The sequence below is a fragment of the Canis lupus genome, chromosome X, assembly GCF_003254725.2.
Source record: "Canis lupus dingo isolate Sandy chromosome X, ASM325472v2, whole genome shotgun sequence".
Classification (NCBI taxonomy): Eukaryota; Metazoa; Chordata; class Mammalia; order Carnivora; family Canidae; genus Canis; species Canis lupus.
Genome location: NC_064281.1, coordinates 92,334,565 through 92,356,049, shown reverse-complemented (window position 1 = coordinate 92,356,049; position 21,485 = coordinate 92,334,565). Strand labels below are relative to the sequence as shown.

At 40.3% G+C, this 21,485-nt stretch overlaps 1 protein-coding gene across 1 annotated transcript in view; it reads left to right on the top strand.

The window, feature by feature from the left end:
- LOC112649194 (NFKB activating protein) overlaps nucleotides 1-21,485 on the top strand; it is a 35,293-nt gene that overhangs the window by 6,820 nt on the left and 6,988 nt on the right. The window contains exons 3-8 of the mRNA XM_025431330.3: nucleotides 15,466-15,536; nucleotides 15,727-15,867; nucleotides 17,696-17,759; nucleotides 19,725-19,834; nucleotides 19,928-20,003; nucleotides 21,201-21,350. Coding sequence (XP_025287115.1) covers nucleotides 15,466-15,536; nucleotides 15,727-15,867; nucleotides 17,696-17,759; nucleotides 19,725-19,834; nucleotides 19,928-20,003; nucleotides 21,201-21,350 — 612 coding nt within the window. The remainder of the gene's footprint in view (nucleotides 1-15,465; nucleotides 15,537-15,726; nucleotides 15,868-17,695; nucleotides 17,760-19,724; nucleotides 19,835-19,927; nucleotides 20,004-21,200; nucleotides 21,351-21,485) is intronic.

Here is a 21,485-nt window from a genome sequence, read left to right as displayed (position 1 = left end):
CTGTTTCTGCATCTATTGAGATTATCATAGAATTTTTATTCCTTTATTTTGTTAATGTGGTATATTAACACAACACACAAAAAATGTTTAAATTCCTTTAATAAATTCCTTTAGGGGCAGCCCGGGTGGCTCAGCGGTTTAGCGCCGCCTTCAGCCAAGGGCCTGATCCTGGAGACCCAGGATCGAGTCCTGCGTCGGGCTCCCTGCATGGAGCCTGCTTCTCCCTCTGCCTGTGTCTCTGCCTCTCTCTCTCTCTCATTCTCTCTTTCCCTCTCTCCCTCTCATGACTAAATAAAATCTTTAAAAAATAAAAATAATAAATTCCTTTAAATGTGTTAATGTTGATTGATTTGTGGATATTGAATTATCCTTGCATTTCTGAAATAATTTCTAATTGAGTATGGTATATGATCTTTTCAATGTATAAAATTTGGTTTGCTAATATTTTTTGTTGCAGATTTTTGCATATAGATATATCAGGGATATTGGCTTGTAATTTTTTTTTATTTGTGGTGTCTGGTTTTGGTATCAGGATAATGCTGTCCTCAGAGAGTGAGTTTGTTCTTCAATTTTTTTAAATAATAAATTTATTTTTTATTGGTGTTCAATTTGCCAACATACAGAATAACACCCAGTGCTCATCCCGTCAAGTGCCCCCCTCAGTGCCCGTCACCCATTCACTCCCACCCCCTGCCCTCCTCCCCTTCCACCACCCCTAGTTCATTTCCCAGAGTTAGGAGTCTTTATGTTCTATCTCCCTTTCTGATATTTACTACCCATTTCTTCTCCCTTCCCTTCTATTCCCTTTAACTATTATTTATAGTGAATGAGAACATATAATGTTTGTCCTTCTCCAATTGACAATTCACGTTGAAGCAAATGGTGGGTATTTGTCATTTCTAATGGCTGAGTAATATTCCATTGCATACATAAACCACATCTTCTTTATCCATTCATCTTTCGATGGACACCCAGGCTCCTTCCACAGTTTGGCTATTGTGGACATTGCTGCTAGAAGCATCGGGGTGCAGGTGTCCCTGCGTTTCATTACATCTGTATCTTTGGGGTAAATCCCCAGCAGTGCAATTGCTGGGTCGTAGGGCAGGTCTATTTTTAACTCTTTGAGGAACCTCCACACAGTTTTCCAAAGTGGCTGCACCATTTCACATTCCCACCAACAGTGCAAGAGGGTTCCCTTTTCTCCGCATCCTCTCCAACATTTGTGGTTTCCTGCCTTGTTAATTTTCGCCATTCTCACTGGTGTGAGGTGGTATCTCATTGTGGTTTTGATTTGTATTTCCCTGATGGCAAGTGATGCAGAGCATTTTCTCATGTGCGTGTTGGCCATGTCTATGTCTTCCTCTGTGAGATTTCTGTTCATGTCTTTTTCCCATTTCATGATTGGATTGTTTGTTTCTTTGGTGTTGAGTTCAATAAGTTCTTTATAGATCTTGGAAACTAGCCCTTTATCTGATACGTCATTTGCAAATATCTTCTCCCATTCTGTAGGTTGTCTTTTAGTTTTATGGACTGTGTCCTTTGCTGTGCAAAAGCTTCTTATCTTGATGAAGTCCCAGTAGTTCATTTTTGCTTTTGTTTCTTTTGCCTTCGTGGATGTATCTTGCAAGAAGTTACTGTGGCCGAGTTCAAAAAGGGTGTTGCCTGTGTTCTCCTCTAGGATTTTGATGGAATCTTGTCTCACATTTAGATCTTTCATCAATTTTGAGTTTATCTTGGTGTATGGTGCAAGAGAGTGGTCTAGTTTCATTCTTCTGCATGTGGATGTCCAATTTTCCCAGCACCATTTATTGAAGAGACTTTCTTCCAGTGGATAGTCTTTCCTCCTTTGTCGAATATTAGTTGACCATAGAGTTGAGGGTCCACTTCTGGGTTCTCTATTCTGTTCCATTGATCTATGTGTCTGTTTTTGTGCCAGTACCACACTGTCCTGATGACCACAGCTTTGTAGTACAACCTGAAATCTGGCGTTGTGATGCCCCCAGCTATGGTTTTATTTTTTTAAAATTCCCCTGGCTATTTGGGATCTTTTCTGATTCCACACAAATCTTAAAATAATTTGTTCTAACTCTCTGAAGAAAGTCCATGGTATTTTGATAGGGATTGCATTAAACGTGTAAATTGCCCTGGGTAACATTGACATTTTCACAATATTAATTCTTCCAGTCGATGAGCATGGAATATTTTTCCATCTCTTTGTGTCTTCCTCAATTTCTTTCAGAAGTGTTCTGTAGTTTTTAGGGTATAGATCCTTTACCTCTTTGGTTAGGTTTATTCCTAGGTATCTTATGCTTCTGGGTGCAATTGTAAATGGGATTGACTCCTTAATTTCTCTTTCTTCAGTCTCATTGTTAGTGTATAGAAATGCCACTGACTTCTGGGCATTGATTTTGTATCCAGCCACGCTGCCAAATTGCTGTATGAGTTCTAGCAATCTTGGGGTGGAGGCTTTTGGGTTTTCTATATAGAGTATCATGTCATCGGCAAAGAGGGAGAGTTTGACTTCTTTGCCAATTTGAATGCCTTTAATGTCTTTTTGTTGTCTGATTGCTGAGGCTAGGACTTCCTATACTATGTTGAATAGCAGTGGTGAGAGTGGACATCCCTGTCTTGTTCCTGATCTTAGGGGAAAGGCTCCCAGTGCTTCCCCACTGAGAATTATATTTGCTGTGGGCTTTTCGTAGATGGCTTTTAAGATGTCGAGGAAAGTTCCCTCTATCCCTACACTCTGAAGAGTTTTGATCAGGAATGGATGCTGTATTTTGTCAAATGCTTTCTCTGCATCTAATGAGAGGATCATATGGTTCTTGGTTTTTCTCTTGTTGATATGATGAATCACATTGATTGTTTTACGAGTGTTGAACCAGCCTTATGTCCCGGGAATAAACCCTAGTTGGTCATGGTGAATAATTTTCTTAATGTACTGTTGGATCCTATTGGCTAGTATCTTGTTGAGAATTTTTGCATCCATGTTCATCAGGGATATTGGTCTATAATTCTTTTTGGTGGGGTCTTTGTCTGGTTTTGGAATTAAGGTGATGCTAGCCTCATAGAACGAATTTGGAAGTACTCCATCTCTTTCTATCTTTCTGAACAGCTTTAGTAGAATAGGTATGGTTTCTTCTTTAAACGTTTGAAAGAATTCCCCTGGGAAGCCATCTGGCCCTGGACTTTTGTGTCTTGGGAGGTTTTTGATGACTGCTTCAATTTGCTCCCGGGTTATCGGCCTGTTCAGGTTTTCTATTTCTTCCTGTTCCAGTTTTGGTAGTTGGTGGCTCTCCAGAAATGCGTCCATTTCTTCTAGATTGCCTAATTTATTGGAGTATAGCTGTTCATAATATGTTCTTAAAATCATTTGTATTTCCTTGGTGTTGGTAGTGATCTCTCCTTTCTCATTCATGATTTTGTTAATTTGAGTCTTCTCTCTCTTCTTTTTAATAAGGTTGGCTAATGGTTTATCTATCTTATTAATTCTTTCAAAGAACCAATTCCTGGTTTTATTGGTCTGTTCCACAGTTCTTCTGGTCTCCATTTCATTGAGTTCTGCTCGAATCTTTATTAACTCTCTTCTTCTGCTGGGTGTAGGATCTATTTGCTGTTTTTTCTCTAGCTCCTTTAGGTGTAAGGTTAGCTTTTGTATTTGAGTTCTTTCCAGTTTTTGAATGGATGCTTGTATTGCGATCTATTTCCCCCTCAGGACTGCTTTTGCTGCATCCTAAAGATTTTGAATGGTTGTATCTTCATTCTCATTAGTTTCCATGAATCTTTTTAATTCTTCCTTAATTTCCTGGTTGACCCTTTCATCTTTTAGCAGGATGTTCCTTAACCTCCATGTGTTTGAGGTCCTTCCAAACTTCTTGTTGTGATTTAGTTCTAATTTCAGGGCATTATGGTCTGAGAGTATGCAGGGGACGATCCCAATCTTTTGGTATCGGTTCAGACCCGATTTGTGACCCAGTATGTGGTCTATTGTGGAGAAAGTTCCATGTGCACTTGAGAAGAATGTGTATGCAGTTGAGTTTGGATGTAAAGTTCTGTAAATATCTGTGAAATCCATCTGGTCCAGTGTATCATTTAAAGCTCTTGTTTCTTTAGAGATGTTGTGTTTAGAAGACCTATCGAGTGTAGAAAGCACTAGATTGAAGTCACCAAGTATAAGTGTATTATTATCTAAGTATGTCTTAACTTTGGTTATTAATTGATTGATATATTTGGCAGCTCCCACATTCGGGGCATATATATTGAGGATTGTTAAGTCCTCTTGTTGGATAGATCCCCTAAGTATGATATAGTGTCCCTCTTCATCTCTCACTACAGTCTTCAGGGTAAATTTTAGTTTATCTGATATAAGGATGGCTACCCCTGCTTTCTTTTCAGGACCATTTTGAATGGTAAATGGTTCTCCAACCTTTTATTTTCAGGCTGTACGTGTCCTTATGTCTAAAATGAGTCTCTTGTAGACAGCAAATAGATGGGTCCTGCTTTTTTATCCAGTCTGAAACCCTGCGCCTTTTGATGGGGTCATTAAGCCCGTTCACGTTCAGAGTTACCATTGAAAGGTATGAGTTTAGTGTCATCATGATATCTATTCAGTCCTTGTTTTTGTGGATTGTTCCACTGGACTTCTTCTTAAAGGGGAATTTTAAGAGTCTCCCTTAAAATTTCTTGCGGAGCTGGTTTGGAGGTCACATATTCTTTCAGTTACTGCCTGTCTTGGAAGCTTCCATTCTGAATGAGAACCTTGCTGGATAAAGTATTCTTGGTTGCATGTTTTTCTCATTTAGGACCCTGAATATGTCCTTCCAGCCCTTTCTGGCCTGCCAGGTCTCTGTGGAGAGGTCTGCTGTTACCCTAATACTCCTCCCCATAAAAGTCAGGGATTTCTTGTCTCTTGCTGCTTTAAGGATCTTCTCTTTATCTTTGGAATTTGCAAGCTTAACTATTAAATGTCGAGGTGTTGAACAGTTTTTATTGATTTTAGGGGAGGATCTCTCTATTTCCTGGATCTGAATGCCTGTTTCCCTTCCCAGATTAGGAAAGTTTTCAGCTACGATTTCTTCAAATACATATTCTGGACCTCTGTCCCTTTTGGCGCTCTCGGGAACCCCAATTAAACGTAGATTTTTCTTCCTCAGGCTGTCATTTATTTCCCTTAATCTATCCTCATAGTCTTTTAATTGTTTGTCTCTTTTTTCCTCAGTTTCCTCTTTGCCATCAACTTGTCTTCTAGGTCACTCACTCGTTCTTCCACCTCTTTAACCCTCTTCGTTAGGACTTCTAGTTTGGATTGCATCTCATTCAATTGATTTTTAATTTCTGCCTGATTAGATCTAAATTCTGCAGTCATGAAGTCTCTTGAGTCCTTTATGCTTTTTTCTAGAGCCACCAGTAGCTTTATAATAGTGCTTCTGAATTGGCTTTCTGACATTGAATTGTAATCCAAATTTTGTAACTTGACTGTTTCTGATTCTTTCTTTTGAGGTGAGGTTTTCCTTCTAGTCATTTTGCTCAGTGCAGAGTGGCCAAAAACAAGTTGTATTGGGAAAAGGAGAAAAAGAGAGGAGAGAAAGAAGGAAAGAAAAGAGAAAAAGAAAAAAGAAAAAAAGAAAGAGGGGGGAAAAAAGGTGGGGGAAGCAAAGAGAAATCAAAAAGCAAAAAAAAAAAAAAACATGGAGGAGTATCTTCTGATTCTGTATACTTTAAGTCCCTTGACTTCCCCTGGAACTTGTCCGTCTCGCCGGTCTTCTGGGGGAGGGGCCTGTTGTGCTGATTTTCAGGTGTTAGCACTTGGGGGAGCTGCTCTGCCCCCTGCCTGGTGCAGGGCTCAGTGGGGGTTGTTTACCCCGTGAGGCCCCAGGAGGAACAACCCCAGTGGTGGCGGCCAGCTCTGGAAACCTGGATTCAGCTCCCGCAGTAACATGGGACTTGACATGGTCTGCAGGGGCCCGGATGCTCCGGGGGCGGGGCCACTGATCTGATCAGCTTGGGGCAGGAGCGTCCTTGCTGTCCTGGGCCCTCCCGGCCTCTGCCTGTCCCGGGGGGAGGCCGGATCCTGGGCTGTGGCCCCGGCGCCCTGTGCTCCTGGGCCTGCGCTGTTGGGTTTGTTAGATTTGCGCTCCCCGGGGGGCAGCCCCCTCTCTGCGGAGCCGCCGCCCGAGCCCCTCCAAGCTTTCCAAGCTGCTCCCTGGTCCAGCCGTGCACGCTGCAGCCCTTTAGGGAGCTCGGCGCGCTCTCCCCAGGACGCAGTGTCCCAGGTAGCCTGAGGGCATCCCCACCCTCCTGGGGTCCTGCTGTAACTCCCTGCAAGCGCCTTTCCGCCCGGGAAGATTGGTGCAGCTCCTGCTTCTCCGAGAAGGAGCTCTCCTGTCCTGGGGGTACTCACCCTGGCCTTAGCCCGGCTCCTCGCGGGGCCCCTCCCCCTTGGATGCCTTTTGTTTCTTTATTTCTTTTTTCCCCTGTCTTCCTACCTTGATAGAAGTGCGAACTTAGCATTCCAGCTGTTCTCTCTTTAAATCTCAGGCCCGTAATTCAATTTTTAAAAAATATTTTATTTATTTATTTATGAGAGACACAGAGAGAGGGAGAAGCAGGCTCCATGTAGGGAGTCCAACGCAGGACTCTATCCCAGGACTCCAGGATCACACCCTGAGCTGAAGGCAGACACCCAACCGCTAAGCCACCCAGGCGTCCCGTCTTTCTTCAATTTTTTGGAATTGTTTAAGAAGTATAGGTCTTAACTCATTAAATATTTGGTAGAATCTACCTGTAGAGCCATCTAGTCCTGGAGTTTCTTTTGTTGGGAATTTTTTGATTACTGATTCAATTTCATTAGTAGTAATCAGTCTGTATTGTAATCTTCCTGACTTGGATGATTGTTGTTTCTAGGAATTTTATTTCTTCTGGAATGTTCCATTTGTTGTCAGTTGTTCTTAGTAGTCTCTTAAGATTTTTTTCTATTTCTATAGTATTGGTTGTAACTTATCCTCTTTCATTTCTGATTTTATTTATATGAGCACTCTTTTTCTTGATGAATCTGGCCAAAGGTTTTATCAATTTTATCTTTTCAAAGAACCAACTCTTAGTTTCATTGATCTATTGTCTTTTTAGTCTCTTTTTCATTTATTTTTCACTCTGATCTTTACTCTTTTCTTCTTTCTACAAACCTAGGGCTTTGTTCCTTTTCTAGTTCCTTTAGATATAAGATTAGATTGTTTATTGGAGATTTTTTCTAGGTTCTTGAGTTAAGTCTGTATAAAAACTTCCCTCTTAGAATTTCTTTTGCTGCATTTCATAGATTTTGTGTTGTGTTTCCATTTTCATTTGTCTCAAGGTATTTTTAAATTTCTTCTCTGATTTCTTCATTGACCCATTGTTTGTTTATTTATTTTTAAAGATTTATTTATTTGAGAGAGAGTATACAAGCGAGAGGGGTAGAGGGAGAGGGAGAGAGAACCTCAAGCAAACTCCACACTGAGCACAGAGCGTGATGTGGGGCTCCATCTCACGACCCTGAGATCACGATCTGAGTTGAAACCAGGGGTCAGACCCTTAACCAACTGTGCCATCCAGGCACCCTGACCCATTGGTTGTTTAATTCCATGTTGTTTTTCCTTTACATGTTTGTGTTTTTCCAGTTCTTATAATTGATTTCTAGTTTCCTACTGTTGTGGTCTAGAAAGGTGCTTGACATGATTTCAGTCTTCTTAAATTTATCAAGACTTGTTTTGTGGCCTAACAAGGGATCAGTCCTGGAGCATATTCCATATGCACTTGAAAAGAATGTGTATTCTGCTGCTTTTGGATAGAATGTTCTGTATATAACTGTTAAGTCCATCTGGTCGAATGTATTGCTCAAGACCACTGCTTCCTTACTGATTTTCTGTCTGAATGATCTATCCACCCATGTAAGTGAGACTCCATACAGGGAGCCTCCTACTATTATTTTTTTGAAGATTTTACTTATTTATTCATGAGAAACGCAGAGAGAGGCAGAGACATAGGCAAAGAGAGAAGCAGGCTCCCTGCAAGGAGTCCAATGTGGGACTCGATCCCGGAACCCCAGGATCACACCCTGAGCCGAAGGCAGACGCTCAACCACTGAGCCACTCAGGCGTCCCCCCTAGTATTATTGTATTACTGTCAATTTCTTCCTTTATGTCTGTTAATACTTGGTTTATGTATTAAGGTGCTCCTATGTTGGGTGCATAGATATTTCCAAGTGTAATATTGTTTTGTTTTTTAAGATTTTATTTATTTATTCATGAGAGACACAGAGAGACAGAGACACAGGCAGAGGGTGAAGCAGGCTCCCTGCGCGGAGCCTGATGTGGGACTCGATCCCAGGACCCCAGGGTCATGACCTGAGCCAAAGGCAGACACTCAACCACTGAGCCACCCAGGTGCCCCCCAAGTGTCCTATCCTCTTATTGGATTGGTCCCTTTATCATATGTAATATCCTTAGTGTCTTGTTACATGCTTTGTCTGATGTAAGTATTGTTACCCCAGCTTTTTGTTTGTTTTCATTTGCATGGAATATCTTTTTTTTCCATCCCTTCAGTTTCAGTCTCTATGTGTCTTTAGATCTGAAGTGAGTCTCTTGTAGGCAGTATATAGATGAGTCTGGTTTTTTGTTCTTGGGTTTTTTTTTTTTAAATATGTATGTATGTACAAGAGAGCAAGAGAGAGCACAAGCAGAGAGAGAGTCTGAGGCAGAGGGAGAAACAGACATGGGGCTCGATCCCAGGACCTTGGGATCATCACCTGAGGCAAAGGCAGAGGTTTAACTGACTGAGCCACCCAGGCACCCCTCGTTTTTAAAATCTATTCATCTACTGTGTGTGTTTTGATTGGAGCACTTAGTAAGTTTACATTTAAAGAATTATTGAGGGCAGCCGGGTGGCTTAGCAGTTTAGTGCCACCTTCGGCCTGGGGCGTGATCCTGGAGACCCAGGGTTGAGTCCCACATTGGGCTCCCTGCATGGAGCCTGCTTCTCCCTCTGCCTGTGTCTCTGCCTCTCTCTCTGTGTCCTTCGTGAATAAATAAATAAAATCTTAAAAAATAAACAATTATTGATAAAAAATAATTATTGATAGGTATGGACTTGCTGCCATTTTGTTAATTTTTTTTCTGATTGTTTTTGTAGTTCTGTGTTCCTTTTCCTCTCTTGCTCTCTTCCCTTGAGATTTGATGATTTTCTTTAGTGTTATATTTGTATTCTTTTTTTATAAAATATTTTAGTTATTTATTCAACAGAGAGAACATAAGCAAGGGGAGAGGGAGAAGTAGGATCCCTGCTGAGCAGGGAGCTTGATGCAGGGTTTGATCCCAGGACCCCGGGATCATGACCTGAGCTGAAGGCAGATGCTTAACTGACTAAGCCACCCTGGCACTCCTGTATTCTTTTATTTTTTGTTTATCTATTATAGGTATTTGGTCGGTAGTTACCATGAGGTTCATATATAACATCCTGGGTATATAGCAATCTATTTTAAGTTAATGCTCACTTAAGTTCAAATGCATCTAAAAGCACTATATTCCCCCCACGTTTTATGTTTTTGACATCATATTTTATATCTTACTATTTTATGTTTCCATTGACTAATTATTGTAGGTCTAACTGATTTTACTACTTTTGTCTTTAAAACTTCATACTAGCTATGTAGGTGGCTGATTCCCCTACCTTTACTATATGCTTCCTTTACCAATGAGACTTTTCCTTTCATAATTTTCTTCCTTTTTTTATAAAGATTTTATTATTAAGTAATCTCTACACCCAACATGGAGCATGAACTCAGAACCCCAAGATTAAGAGTCACATGCTCCACCAACTGAGCCAGCCAGGCTCCTCTTCTTTCATAATTTTCTTACTCATAGTTATGGTTTTTCTTTTCTACTTAAAGAAATCCCTTTAACATTTCTTGTAAGGCTGGTTTGGTATTAATGAGCTCCTTTAGCTTTTGCTTTTTTTTTAGAAACTCCTTATTTCTTCTTCACTTCTGAGTGATAACCTTGTTGGGTAGAGTAATCTTGGTTGTAAGTTTTTTCATTTTATCAATTTGAATATATCATGCCATTCTCTTCTGACCTATGAAGTTTCTGCTGAAAAACCAGCTTATCTACTTAGGGTTCCTTGGTATGTAACTAGTTGTTTTTCTTTTGCTGCTTTTAAGATTCTCTCTTTATCTCTGTCAACACTTTGTAATGTGTCTTGATCTCTTTTGGTTCATCTAATTTGCGGGTGTTTGCTTTCTGGACTTGGATGTCTCTCTCCTTCCCCATAGGGAAGTTTTCAGCTATTACTCTTTTTTTTTTTTTTTGCTATTACTTCTTCCAATAAGTTTTCTGTCCTTTTCTCTCTCTTCTCCTTCTGGGACCCCCTGTAGTGTGAATATTAGCATACTTGACGTTACCCCAGAGGTCTCTTAAACTTAACCTCACTTTATTCAGTTCTTTTTCTTTTTGCTGTTCGGATTAGGTAGTTTCTATTACCCTGTATTTCAGATTATTAATCCATTCTTCTACATCCTGTTATCTTCTGTTGATGCCCTATATTTTTCATCTCAGTTATTGTGTTCTTTGTTTCTGATTGATTTAAAAAGTATTTTCTGGGATGCCTGGGTGGCTCAGCGGTTTAGTGCCTGGCTTTAGCCCAGGGCATGATCCTGGAGTCCCAGGATCAAGTCCCACATCGGGCTCCCCGCATGGAGCCTGTTTCTCCCTCTGCCTGTGTCTCTCTCTCTCTCTCTGTCTGTGTCTCTCATGAATAAATAAAATCTTCAGAAAAAGTATTTTCTGTCTTTTTGTTGAAGTTCTTACTGTGTTCATCCATTCTTCTTTTGAGTTCAGTGAGAATCTTTATGACCATTACTTTGAACTCTTTATCTGGTAGATCTTAGTTTCATTTAGTTCTTTTTCTGAGGTTTTGTCTTGTTCTTTCACTTGGAACACATTGTCTCCTCATTTTGCCTCACAGTGTTTGTTTCTGTGTTTTAGATAGATCAGCTATTGTCCCAGTGTTGGAGGAGTGGCTTTATGCTGCAGGTGTCTGGGGCTCAGTAGTACAAACCTCCCTGGTCTCCCAAGCCAGGTACCCCATGAGTGTCTCCTTTGTTTTTTTTTTGTTTTTTTTTTTTTTTTTTTTTTTTAATTTTTATTTATTTATGATAGTCACAGAGAGAGAGAGAGGCAGAGACACAGGCAGAGGGAGAAGCAGGCTCCATGCACCGGGAGCCCGACGTGGGATTCGATCCTGAGTCTCCAGGATCGCGCCCTGGACCAAAGGCAGGCGCCAAACCACTGCGCCACCCAGGGATCCCCGAGTGTCTCCTTTGTAAGCTGTGTGCTCCCTCTTGTTGTGGCTGGTCATGGTTGGTGCCAACTCACTGATATGTAGGGCTGTTTCCTGGTGCAGCTATCTGTTAGGCCTGGCTGTGACTATTATGGGTATGCTGGTGAGTGCGGCAGGCTTCTGGCCCATCTGATTGACAGGCCTGTTTTCAGCTGATGTGGATATTCTGGTATGTGGGGTTGGCCCTTGGTACAGCTGGCTATAAGGCCTGGTTGCGACAGCTGCATTAGCACTATTGAGTAGGGCAGGCTTTCAGTGCAGCTCGCTGCAAGGTCCAGCTGCAACTGATGCAGACATTCTAGTGTATAGGACTGGGCCTCCAGGGCAGGAGCACATGGGCAAGGGGTGCTGGTGCTGGCTGAGGATGCTAGCTGGGTGGGTAGGGAGCTGCTAGAGAGGAGTGTCAGGCCAGGGTGAGCAGTTCAGGTGAGGGCAGTTTGCTTGGGCTGTGCACATAATGCTAGCACGGTAGATGAGAATGTCAGAAATACTGCCCACCAGTGCTGGACCAGCTAGATGTAAGGGAAGTAAAAAAAAAAAAATGCCTGCCAATGCTTCTTTCCCTGGAGAATGTTCAGACAGATCTCTGCCCCTCCACACACATCCTTAACTTAGTCTCCTTGGATCTCCTTCATCTCTAACCCAGGTACTTTTCAAACTAATGCCTCTGCATTGGTGTGCCCTTTTAGGAGAGAAGTCTTTATTTCCTACTACCCTCTGGCTCTCCCAGACATAAACCCCACTTTTTTTCAATGCCAGACATCATGGGTGCTCGTCTTTTTGGTGCATGTCCCTCAGGCTGTGGAAGCTGATGTGGAATGCAGATCTCTTATTTCTCAATGAGGGCCTCCACGGTTATGATATCCCTTCTGCTTTTGGTCTCCATGCCAAGGGGGTGGGTCCTGACCAGACTGTCTCTGCCTCTCCTACCCTTCTCAGTGTGGCTTTTTCTTTATATCCTTAGTTACATGTGATCTGTTCTGCTAGTCTTCATTTCATTCTCAGAGATAGTTGTTCTATATGTAGTTGTAGATTATGGTGTGTCTATGGAAGGAAGTGAGCTCAGGATTTTCCTACTCCACTATGTTGATATCCTCTCCTATACTACATTTTCTTCATCTATTCATCTCTCCGTATACACTTGGGTTGTTTCCATGTTTGGCTATCGTAAATAAATAATGTTGCAATGAGCATGGGAGAGCATATATCTTTTAAGTTAGTGTTTTTGTTTTTTGGGGGGATAAATACCCAGAAGTGGAATTGCTGGATCATATGGTAGTTATATTTTTATTTTATTTTATTTTTTTTTATTTTTATTTATTTATGATAGGCACACAGTGAGAGAGAGAGAGGCAGAGACACAGGCAGAGGGAGAAGCAGGCTCCATGCACCGGGAGCCTGACGTGGGATTTGATCCTGGGTCTCCAGGATCGAGCCCTGGGCCAAAGGCAGGCGCCAAACCGCTGCGCCACCCAGGGATCCCGGTAGTTATATTTTTAATTTTTAAGGAACCTCCATACTGTTGTCCATAGTGCCTATACCAATTTACATTCCTACCTACAGTGTGCTAGGGTTCCCTTTCCTCTACATCTTCACCAACACTTGTTATTTCTTCTCTTTTCAAGACTAGCCATTCTAACAGGTGAGGTGATATCTCTTTTTTATTTTGACTTATACAATCAGGGGGTGATTAGTGATGTTGAGCATTTTTTTTCATATACCTGTTAGCCATTTATAGGTCTTTGGAAAATGTCTATTTAGATCCTCTACCTTTTTTTTTTTTTTTTTTTGAGAGAGAGAGAGAGAGCGAGTCAGAGCATGCTTGTGCAGGGGCTGGGGTGAAGAAGGGCAGAGGGAGAGAGAACCTTTTTTTAAAGATTTTATTTATTTATTCATGAGAAGCAGAGACAGGGGGAGAAGCAGGCTCCTCGAGGGGAGCCTGATGCAAGACTTGATCCCAGGACCCTGGATCATCCTGAGCTGAAGGCAGATGTTCAACCGCTGAGCCACCCAGGCGTCCCGGGAGAGAGAATCTTTTTTTTTTTTTCTGGGAGAGAGAATCTTAAGCAGGCTTCATACTCAGCAGGGAGCTCAAAGCAGAGCTCCATCTCACAACTCTGAGATCGTGACCTGAGCTGAAATCAAGAGTCAGACGCTGAACTGACTGAGCCACCCAGGCACCCCTATTACCTTTGTTTTTAATGGGAAATCTAAAAACCATTGCCACAACCGATGTTAGGGTGCTTGCTCCATCTGTTTTCTTCTATGTGTTTTTTGTTTTCAGGTCTTTAATTCATTTTGAGTTATTTTGATATAAGATAGTGGTTCAGTTCTGTACTTTTGCAGGTGGCTGTCCAGTTTTCCCAGCATCGTTTATTAAAGAGGCTGTCCAGGCAGCCTGGGTGGCTCAGCAGTTTAGCACCACCTTTGGCCCAAGGTGTGATCCTGGAGACCTGGGATCGTAGTCCCCATGTCGGGCTCCCTGCATGGAGCCTGCTTCTCTCCCTCTGCCTGTGTCTTTGCCTCTCTCTCTCTCTCTCTCTCTCTCTCTGTGTGTGTGTGTCTCTCATGAATAAATAAATAAAATCTTTTAAAAAAGAGAGGCTGTCCTTATTCACTGTATATTCTTTACTCCATTGCCATAGGTTAATTGCCCATGTATGCATAGGTTTATTTTGGGGTTCTCTATCTGTTCCCAAAGGGATTTTTAAAAAATGAATATACCAATACAATTTTGTTTATTTTCTGGGTTTTTAAAAATATTTTATTTTTTAATTTATTTTAAAAATATTTATTTGACAGAGAGAGAGGAGTGCACAAGTAGGCAGAGTGGCAGAGAGAGGTAGAAGCAGGCTCCCTGCTGAACAGAGAGCCCAATGCGGGGCTTGATCCCAGGACCCTACGATCATGACCTGAGTTGAAGTCAGACGCTTAACCGACTAAGCCACTCTGGTGCCCCAAGATTATATTTTTAAGTACTCTTTATACCTAGCATGGGTCTCAGACTTAAAACCCCAAGATCAAGAGTCTCATGTTCCACCAACTGAGCCAGCCAGATGCCCCTAGTTAGTTTTCTTGTGTTAAATAGTATCTGAAGGCCTAATTCATTTTTTTTTCCTTTGGTGCTATTCATAAGGTTCTTCTTCCCTCTCCTCTGTTGCTGAGTCTTCTTTGAGTTGAAACAATGTGCTTGACAGGTATACTTGGGATTTGTTATAGTGATAGCATTATTATTTGAAACTTGTTCCTATAGGTACCTTCAAATATGATCAAAGAATCTGAACTGAAAAAATGAGCTGGGAGGAATCTTAACAAATAATTTTCTAGGCAATACCTAAATTATTCCAAATGTAATTTTCAGATTAAAAGATTATATGATATGAAAATTCCTCTTCTAAGCTATTTTTTTGTAAAGATGTATTTATTTTAAGAGAAAGAACAAGTGAGGGGAAGGGGCAGAGGGAGAGGGAGCAGGCTCCCTGCTGAGCATGGAGCTGGATGTGGGGCTTGATCCCAGGACCCTGAGATCATGACCTGAGCCAAAACCAAGAGTCAGCTGCTCAACTGACTGAGCCACCCAGGGACCCCATCCTTTTTGAAACTATTATAGAATTTTAATAGTACTTCTTTTCAGAATTGTCTACAATAGAATGAAATCTTTTTATATTGTAGTGTGTTAGGTTCTTTTTGCTTTGGGGAGAAAGAATGGTTGCTGCTCTACCATATGTACTTTATACACATAGAATAAAATCATGAAATCTTCCCTCAGTCTTCCTATCTCTAGTTTTTTCCATCTTTCCTTATGGTTCCATACATTTGCCCTGTGGTTTCTTCTGAAAATACGAATCTTACATGTTGCTTTTAGTTTGAGTAGTGTTTTGTAAACTCTAAAGCATTGTACAAATGTGATTATTATGTTATTTTGAAAATGGTATACCCTCAAACTATATACCCTTACAAAGTTATTCCATTGTTTGCTTTTAATGGTTCTTGGACAATTGGTTTCATTGCTGAAATTTTTTGATTCCATATTTTTACACTCCACAGTTCATACTTTATCACTTTTCTGATTCTTACAACCATCTTATTTAAATTCAGCTCTGATGAACACACACCAGTAGAGGATGATGAGCCAAAGAAAAGCAGCACTTCAGCTTCTACTTCAGAAGGTATTTTTTAAAATACTACAGAGCTTCTTTATTGAGAAGCTGAAAAAAATGTTTATAAATAGTTGAACAATAGACTATGCTTTTACTCAAGTTGCCTGTCATCTTGTTCTTTTTCAGTATTTCAAATACAATAAAACTGATCACTGTAATACTTGCTTAGAAGTTAATTTTATGTTTGTACTTTATGTAGAAGAAAAGAAGAAGAAGAAGAAGTCTGGTCATTCGAAAGAAAGGTCCAAGAAAAGGAGAAAGAAAAAATCCTCTAAAAGAAAACACAAGAAGTATTCCGATGACAGTGACAGTGACTCTGACTCTGACACAGACTCCAGTGGTAAGAATTCCAGCATCACTTTGCAAGCCTGGCTTCCAAATTCATTTTACTTGGGAAAACTTATTTCAGAGGAAGGTTAAACACAAAAACAGTAGCCGAGAGTTGTTGAGCACTCACTGACTTTATGCCTGGCACCCTGCTCAGTGCTTGGTGTCCATTAGTGCTGTTTATTCCACATAGTAACTGCAGAACACATCTCAGAGTTAGGGAAACGGGGCACAGAGCAGATTGCAAGTACTGCACTCAGGCTCACACAGCTGAGATTCACCCCTGAGCAATGTGACTCCACATGGGTTGTGTCTGGCTGTGCAAGGCATGTGGCAGCGAACCAAGGCAGAGTTGGGCTGTGAGACTATGTGGCAGCAAAGCAAGCCATACAGGGCTCTATCAGCCCATGGAGCAGTTCTCTTGTGTCATTCTCACACTCATTGGGCACCTCTGGGCCATTTTCAAAAAAGCACACCATAAAGGACCCCCTTCAGGCTGGCATGTGATTTATGGAAGACACTCCCTGTGGAGTGGTGGCTCATAGAAAGCCACCTTTTTGTGCCTTCTGGCTGGTGATTGATAGAGGGTGCTGCCTCTGGGGACACATTACGTAAAGGTGTCTTTTCCTCTGATGTCACCTGGGTTTCCTGGCTCCTGTTGCTACTTTTCTTTCTCACTGTTGGAATGAACTTTCTTAAAGCACAAATGTGAGTATGTCTGTCTCCTACTTAAAATCCTTAAAAAAAATCCTTCAGTACTCTGTAGTTTCCAGGGTAAAGTCCAAACCCTGATTGATCCTTCTCTAATCACACATATCCTGTCACTCTTGCAGCATCCTCTGTAACCTGAGAACTATCTTCTATCTCCTCAGTATTTTGCGTTCTTTCTCTTGCTTCTGTCACTTGATACAGAGTCCATCTGTGTACAGTGCCAGTCTCTCCCTGCATGTGGCTTGGCTTACTCACTTCAATAATGGTCATGTAGTACTTTTGTAATAAAACTGATTTTAAAAAGAACTAGCTTAAGGGTAGTTCTCCCTAGGCCAGCCTGATAATGAGATTTTTCTGTACACTCAGAGCACCCCATGCTTCCCTGTATCACTCTGGATTCTGTTTATCTCTTTATGTCTGCCTCCTCCATTAGACTGAGCCCCTAGAAAGCATGTCCCTGGGCCCAAACACATAGGATTTTTGCTTTCTTCATTATGAAAATACTCAAACATTAGAAAGTAAGGAAAATAATATAATACAATGTACACATATCACTTAGATTTTAAGTTTTTAGTATTTTGACATTTGCTTTAAATAGCTTTTTTTGCTGAGATATTCAAAGTAAATTAGAAATATCACACTACTACCCTAAAGATTACTATATATACCTCTAAAAAACAATGACATTTTCCTACTTACCCCATGCCATTATCTCACCCAATAAAATTAATAATACTCTGTATCACTGAAGACTTAGTGTGACTTTAATTTCTGTGTCCCTGGTACTGAACACATATCCAGATGAGTAGCAATAAATGTTTCAATTAATAGCTTTCTCGGGGATCCCTGGGTGGCTCAGCAGTTTAGCGCCTGCCTTCCGCCCAAGGTGTGATCCTGGAGTCCCGGGATTGAGTCACCAATGTCGGGCTTCCTGCATGGAGCCTGGTTCTCCCTCTGCCTGTGTCTCTGCCTCTCTCTCTGTATCTCTCATGAATAAATAAATATAATCTTTAAAAAATAAATTTCTCTGTAACAACTAATAGGGCAGCAATAGGATATTTATCTACTAAAAATTCTGGGGTTTTAGAGTTAAATTTTTGTTTTTAATTAAAATGTGCTTTAATTTGCAGATGAAGATACAAAAAGAAGATCAAAGAAAGCCAAGAAAAAGGAAAAGAAGAAGAAACATAGATCGTCAGTTTTCTCTTTAATTTTTATCATGGAAAAGTTAAAATATATATAAAATAAAGTAATAAATAATGATAAATAGTGTAATGAACCCCTGTGTAACCATCACCTAGCTTAATAATTTCAACCCTTGGACAATCTCCACTGCCCTCCCATTATTTGAAAACCAATCCCAGGGGATCCCTGGATGGCTCAGCGGTTTGGCGCCTGCCTTCAGCCCAGGGCGTGATCCTGGAGTCCCGGGATCGAGTCCCACATTGGGCTCCTTGCATGGAGCCTGCTTCTCCCTCTGCCTGTGTCTCTGCCTCTCTCTCTCTCTCTCTCTCATGAATAAATGAATAAAATCTTTAAAAAAATGAAAACCAATCCCAGGTATCATTTTGTCCATAAACCAGCATGTTTCTCTAAAAGTTAGCCATTCTTTTTTAAAAAATCATAATTGTTATTGTGATCAAAAATCACAATATTGTTACTGTGCCTAAGATATTTAGGAATAATTCCTCAATTCTCAGCAGGTTTTTATATAGTTTATTTAAATCTGGATTCAAATAATGCCCATAAATTGTGATTGGTTGATACATTTCTTACATGTCTTTAAATCAGTTGGTTCCCCTTCCCTTTTTTTCTTGCAATTTATTTGTTAAACCAAATCATTTACCTATCGAGTTGCTGATTGTATTTAATTTTTTTCTTTATTTTTAAAGGTTTTTTATTTTTATTTTTTATTTTTTAAAAAGATTTATTTTTAAGTAATCTCTATACCTAGTGGGCTCAAACTCATGACCCCAAGATCAAGAGTTGCATGCTCCACTGTCTGAGCCAACCAGACACACCTGACTGTGTTTTTATGGTGTGCTTTTAACATGTTCTCTGTCTTCTCTATTTCCTATATATTGACAGTAAGGTCTAGAGAATTGATGTTCAGATTTGAGTCTTTGGCGCACATACTTCATAGGTGCTGCTGTGTACTTTGTCAGGAGCCAGATAATGTCTGGTTGTCTCTTTTTGTCATATTAATAGCCATGGATTGTCATTACTTAGATTCCTTATTTCATTAGGGATTACAAAATGGTGATAGTCTAATTCTGGCTTTCTTGCTTGCTTGCTTTTTTCTGTCTTTCTGCATTTATTAGGTAAAATAATTCTATAAGAGAAACCTACCCTCATCAACTATTTGGTTACTCTGAAGTACAGTTTATATAGGAAAGGCAGGTTAATGACTTTTTCTAAAACTTTCTTGGTTTTATGAGTTTTCAAAATAATGAGTTGGACTTTTTAAATATCATTATGAACCCAAGGATTCAAACATAGTTGATATATTTTAATCATTACACTTCAAATTATTGATGCTCAAATTGTTTTTTAAACTGATTTGTTATCTTTTTGCAATGTGAGAACCATATTTCATTGTCCCTTGAGAAATCTTTTTTATAGTGAAACATGATTTGGTTAAATAAGTTAAAAGATCTTTTAATTAGGGGTGCTTGGATGGCTCCGTCGGTTGGGTATCTGCCTTCAGCTCAGGTCATGATCCCAGGGTCCTGGAATCAAGCCCCGCATTGCTCTCCCTGCTCAATGGGGAGCCTGCTTCTGCCTCTCCCTCTGTTTTCTGTTTCCCCCTGCTTGTACTCTCTGTCAAATAAATAAATAAAATCTTTTTTAAAAGTTTTAAGATTTTATTCATGAGAGACAGAGACAGACACAGGCAGAGGGAGAAGCAGGCTCCATGCAGGGAGCCCGATGTGGCACTCCATCCCGGATCCCAGGATCATGCCCTGAGCCAAAGGCAGACGCCCAGCCGCTGAGCCACCTAGGCGTCCCTAAAAATTTTTTTTTATTAAAAATCTGCTCTAAAAATTTTAGTCAGCTGAGAACTTAAATCATTTTCATCAGCCTTTCATTGCCTAAAAAATGTGAGATTCCCTTTAATGTGGGAGTATTAAGTGTATTTATATCAAATTATAATTACAGGAAGAAATACAAGAAAAAGAAATCTAAGAAGAGTAGAAAAGATTCCAGTGATTCAAGCTCTAAAGATTCCCAGGAAGAGTTTCTGGAGAATCCCTGGAAGGATCGATCAAGTAAGTTCTTCTGGTAGACTTTGACTCAGAACAGATAAAACATTAAATTAACTAGTCAAAATATGAATCTGTTTCTGAACATCTTTCCTGTAGAGCCTGAAGAACCCTCAGATTTAATTGGCCCAGAGGCTCCAAAAACACTTGCCTCTCAGGATGATAAACCTTTGAAGTAAGTTAACAGTGTATTTAAAATATCTAAAGTAGAGGCACCTGGGTGGCTCAGTTAAGCATCTGCCTTCAGTTTGGGTCATGATCCTGGGGTCCTGGAATGAAGCTCCACATCGGGTTCCCTGCTCAGCAGGGAGTCTGTTTCTCCCTCCCCCTGCTCTCTCTCACTCTCTCTCTCTCTCAAATAAATAAAATCTTTTTAAAAATAAATATAAATAAAATATCTTGAAGTACATTCCTGAAAGTACGGCCCTAACTTACCTTTCCAACTTCCAGCTGTATCTCCCTCTATGCCCTTATTTACATGCCAAATTCCAAATGAGCTGAACTAAAACGTCCCTATATTTACTGTGTACTTTCCCACGTCATGCCTTGTTCACCTTATGTCTTCCCCCAACATGCCTTCACTTCTTTTCCCTGCCCTTGTTTCTTCACTACTCCCAATTTCATCCTGTTAACATCCTTACCATCTTTCAAAGCTCTTTTCAAAAGGAGGGGTCATGTGCTGATTCCCAGGACCCTTCTCTCTACAAGTAGATGGGATTCCTACCCCTCTTTAATCTTCTAGTCCTCACGGTATTTTCTCTTTCTTCTGTGCAGTGTTTTTTATATGTTCTGCATTGTATTGCAGTTATGTCCCTATCAGTATATAAATTCCATAAGAAGAGAGATTATTTTTGTCTTATAAGCTCTGAGTTTAATAGGTATTCAAGATGTAGTCAATGAATTGAATCGAAGGGATGATAGTTTTTAAAGTCCCCTCAAATGAAAGTTAATAGATAATTGTTATTGTATAGCATTGTTACTGGTTCTGAGTCTAAAAAGTATGTTAATTTGAGATATGTTAGTTCTTTTTTTTTTTTTCTTTAAGGGGTTAAACGGGAAAGGAATTCACTGGAGGCAGAAGCCATAAAGGCAGTGCCTGTAGGGATAAATTGATCCGTAATTGTAAACCATGAATCTAGGCTCACTAACATCAGTTCTTCTGTTATTCCAAAGCATGTCTGTATTTCTGGGTTAGTTATGTAGGTCAGAGTGCAGTGTTCACTAATTAAAGTAATTCATGTTGGGCTTCCCAGCATGCTGCCACTCAGCAACTGTTATTTGTGCTGTTTTCTGAGAGAAAATCTTTTTGTGCTCTCTTTAGATGATATACTTTTTATAATGAACCTTTTCTGAATTCTGAATTACTTTGTAGCTATGGCCATGCTCTGTTACCTGGTGAGGGTGCAGCTATGGCTGAATATGTAAAAGCTGGGAAACGTATCCCAAGAAGAGGTGAAATTGGCTTGACAAGTGAAGAAATTGCATCATTTGAATGCTCGGGTTATGTAATGAGTGGTAGCAGGTAAGTTACTGGCATCAAGATCAGTTTCCATGATTAGATCTTTTCCTTTCTCACTACCAGAATTATATTTTGGTAATTGATTTTCATTAAGTGATCATTCCTTATGAAAAGTAGAGTATAGATTTTGGTTTAATA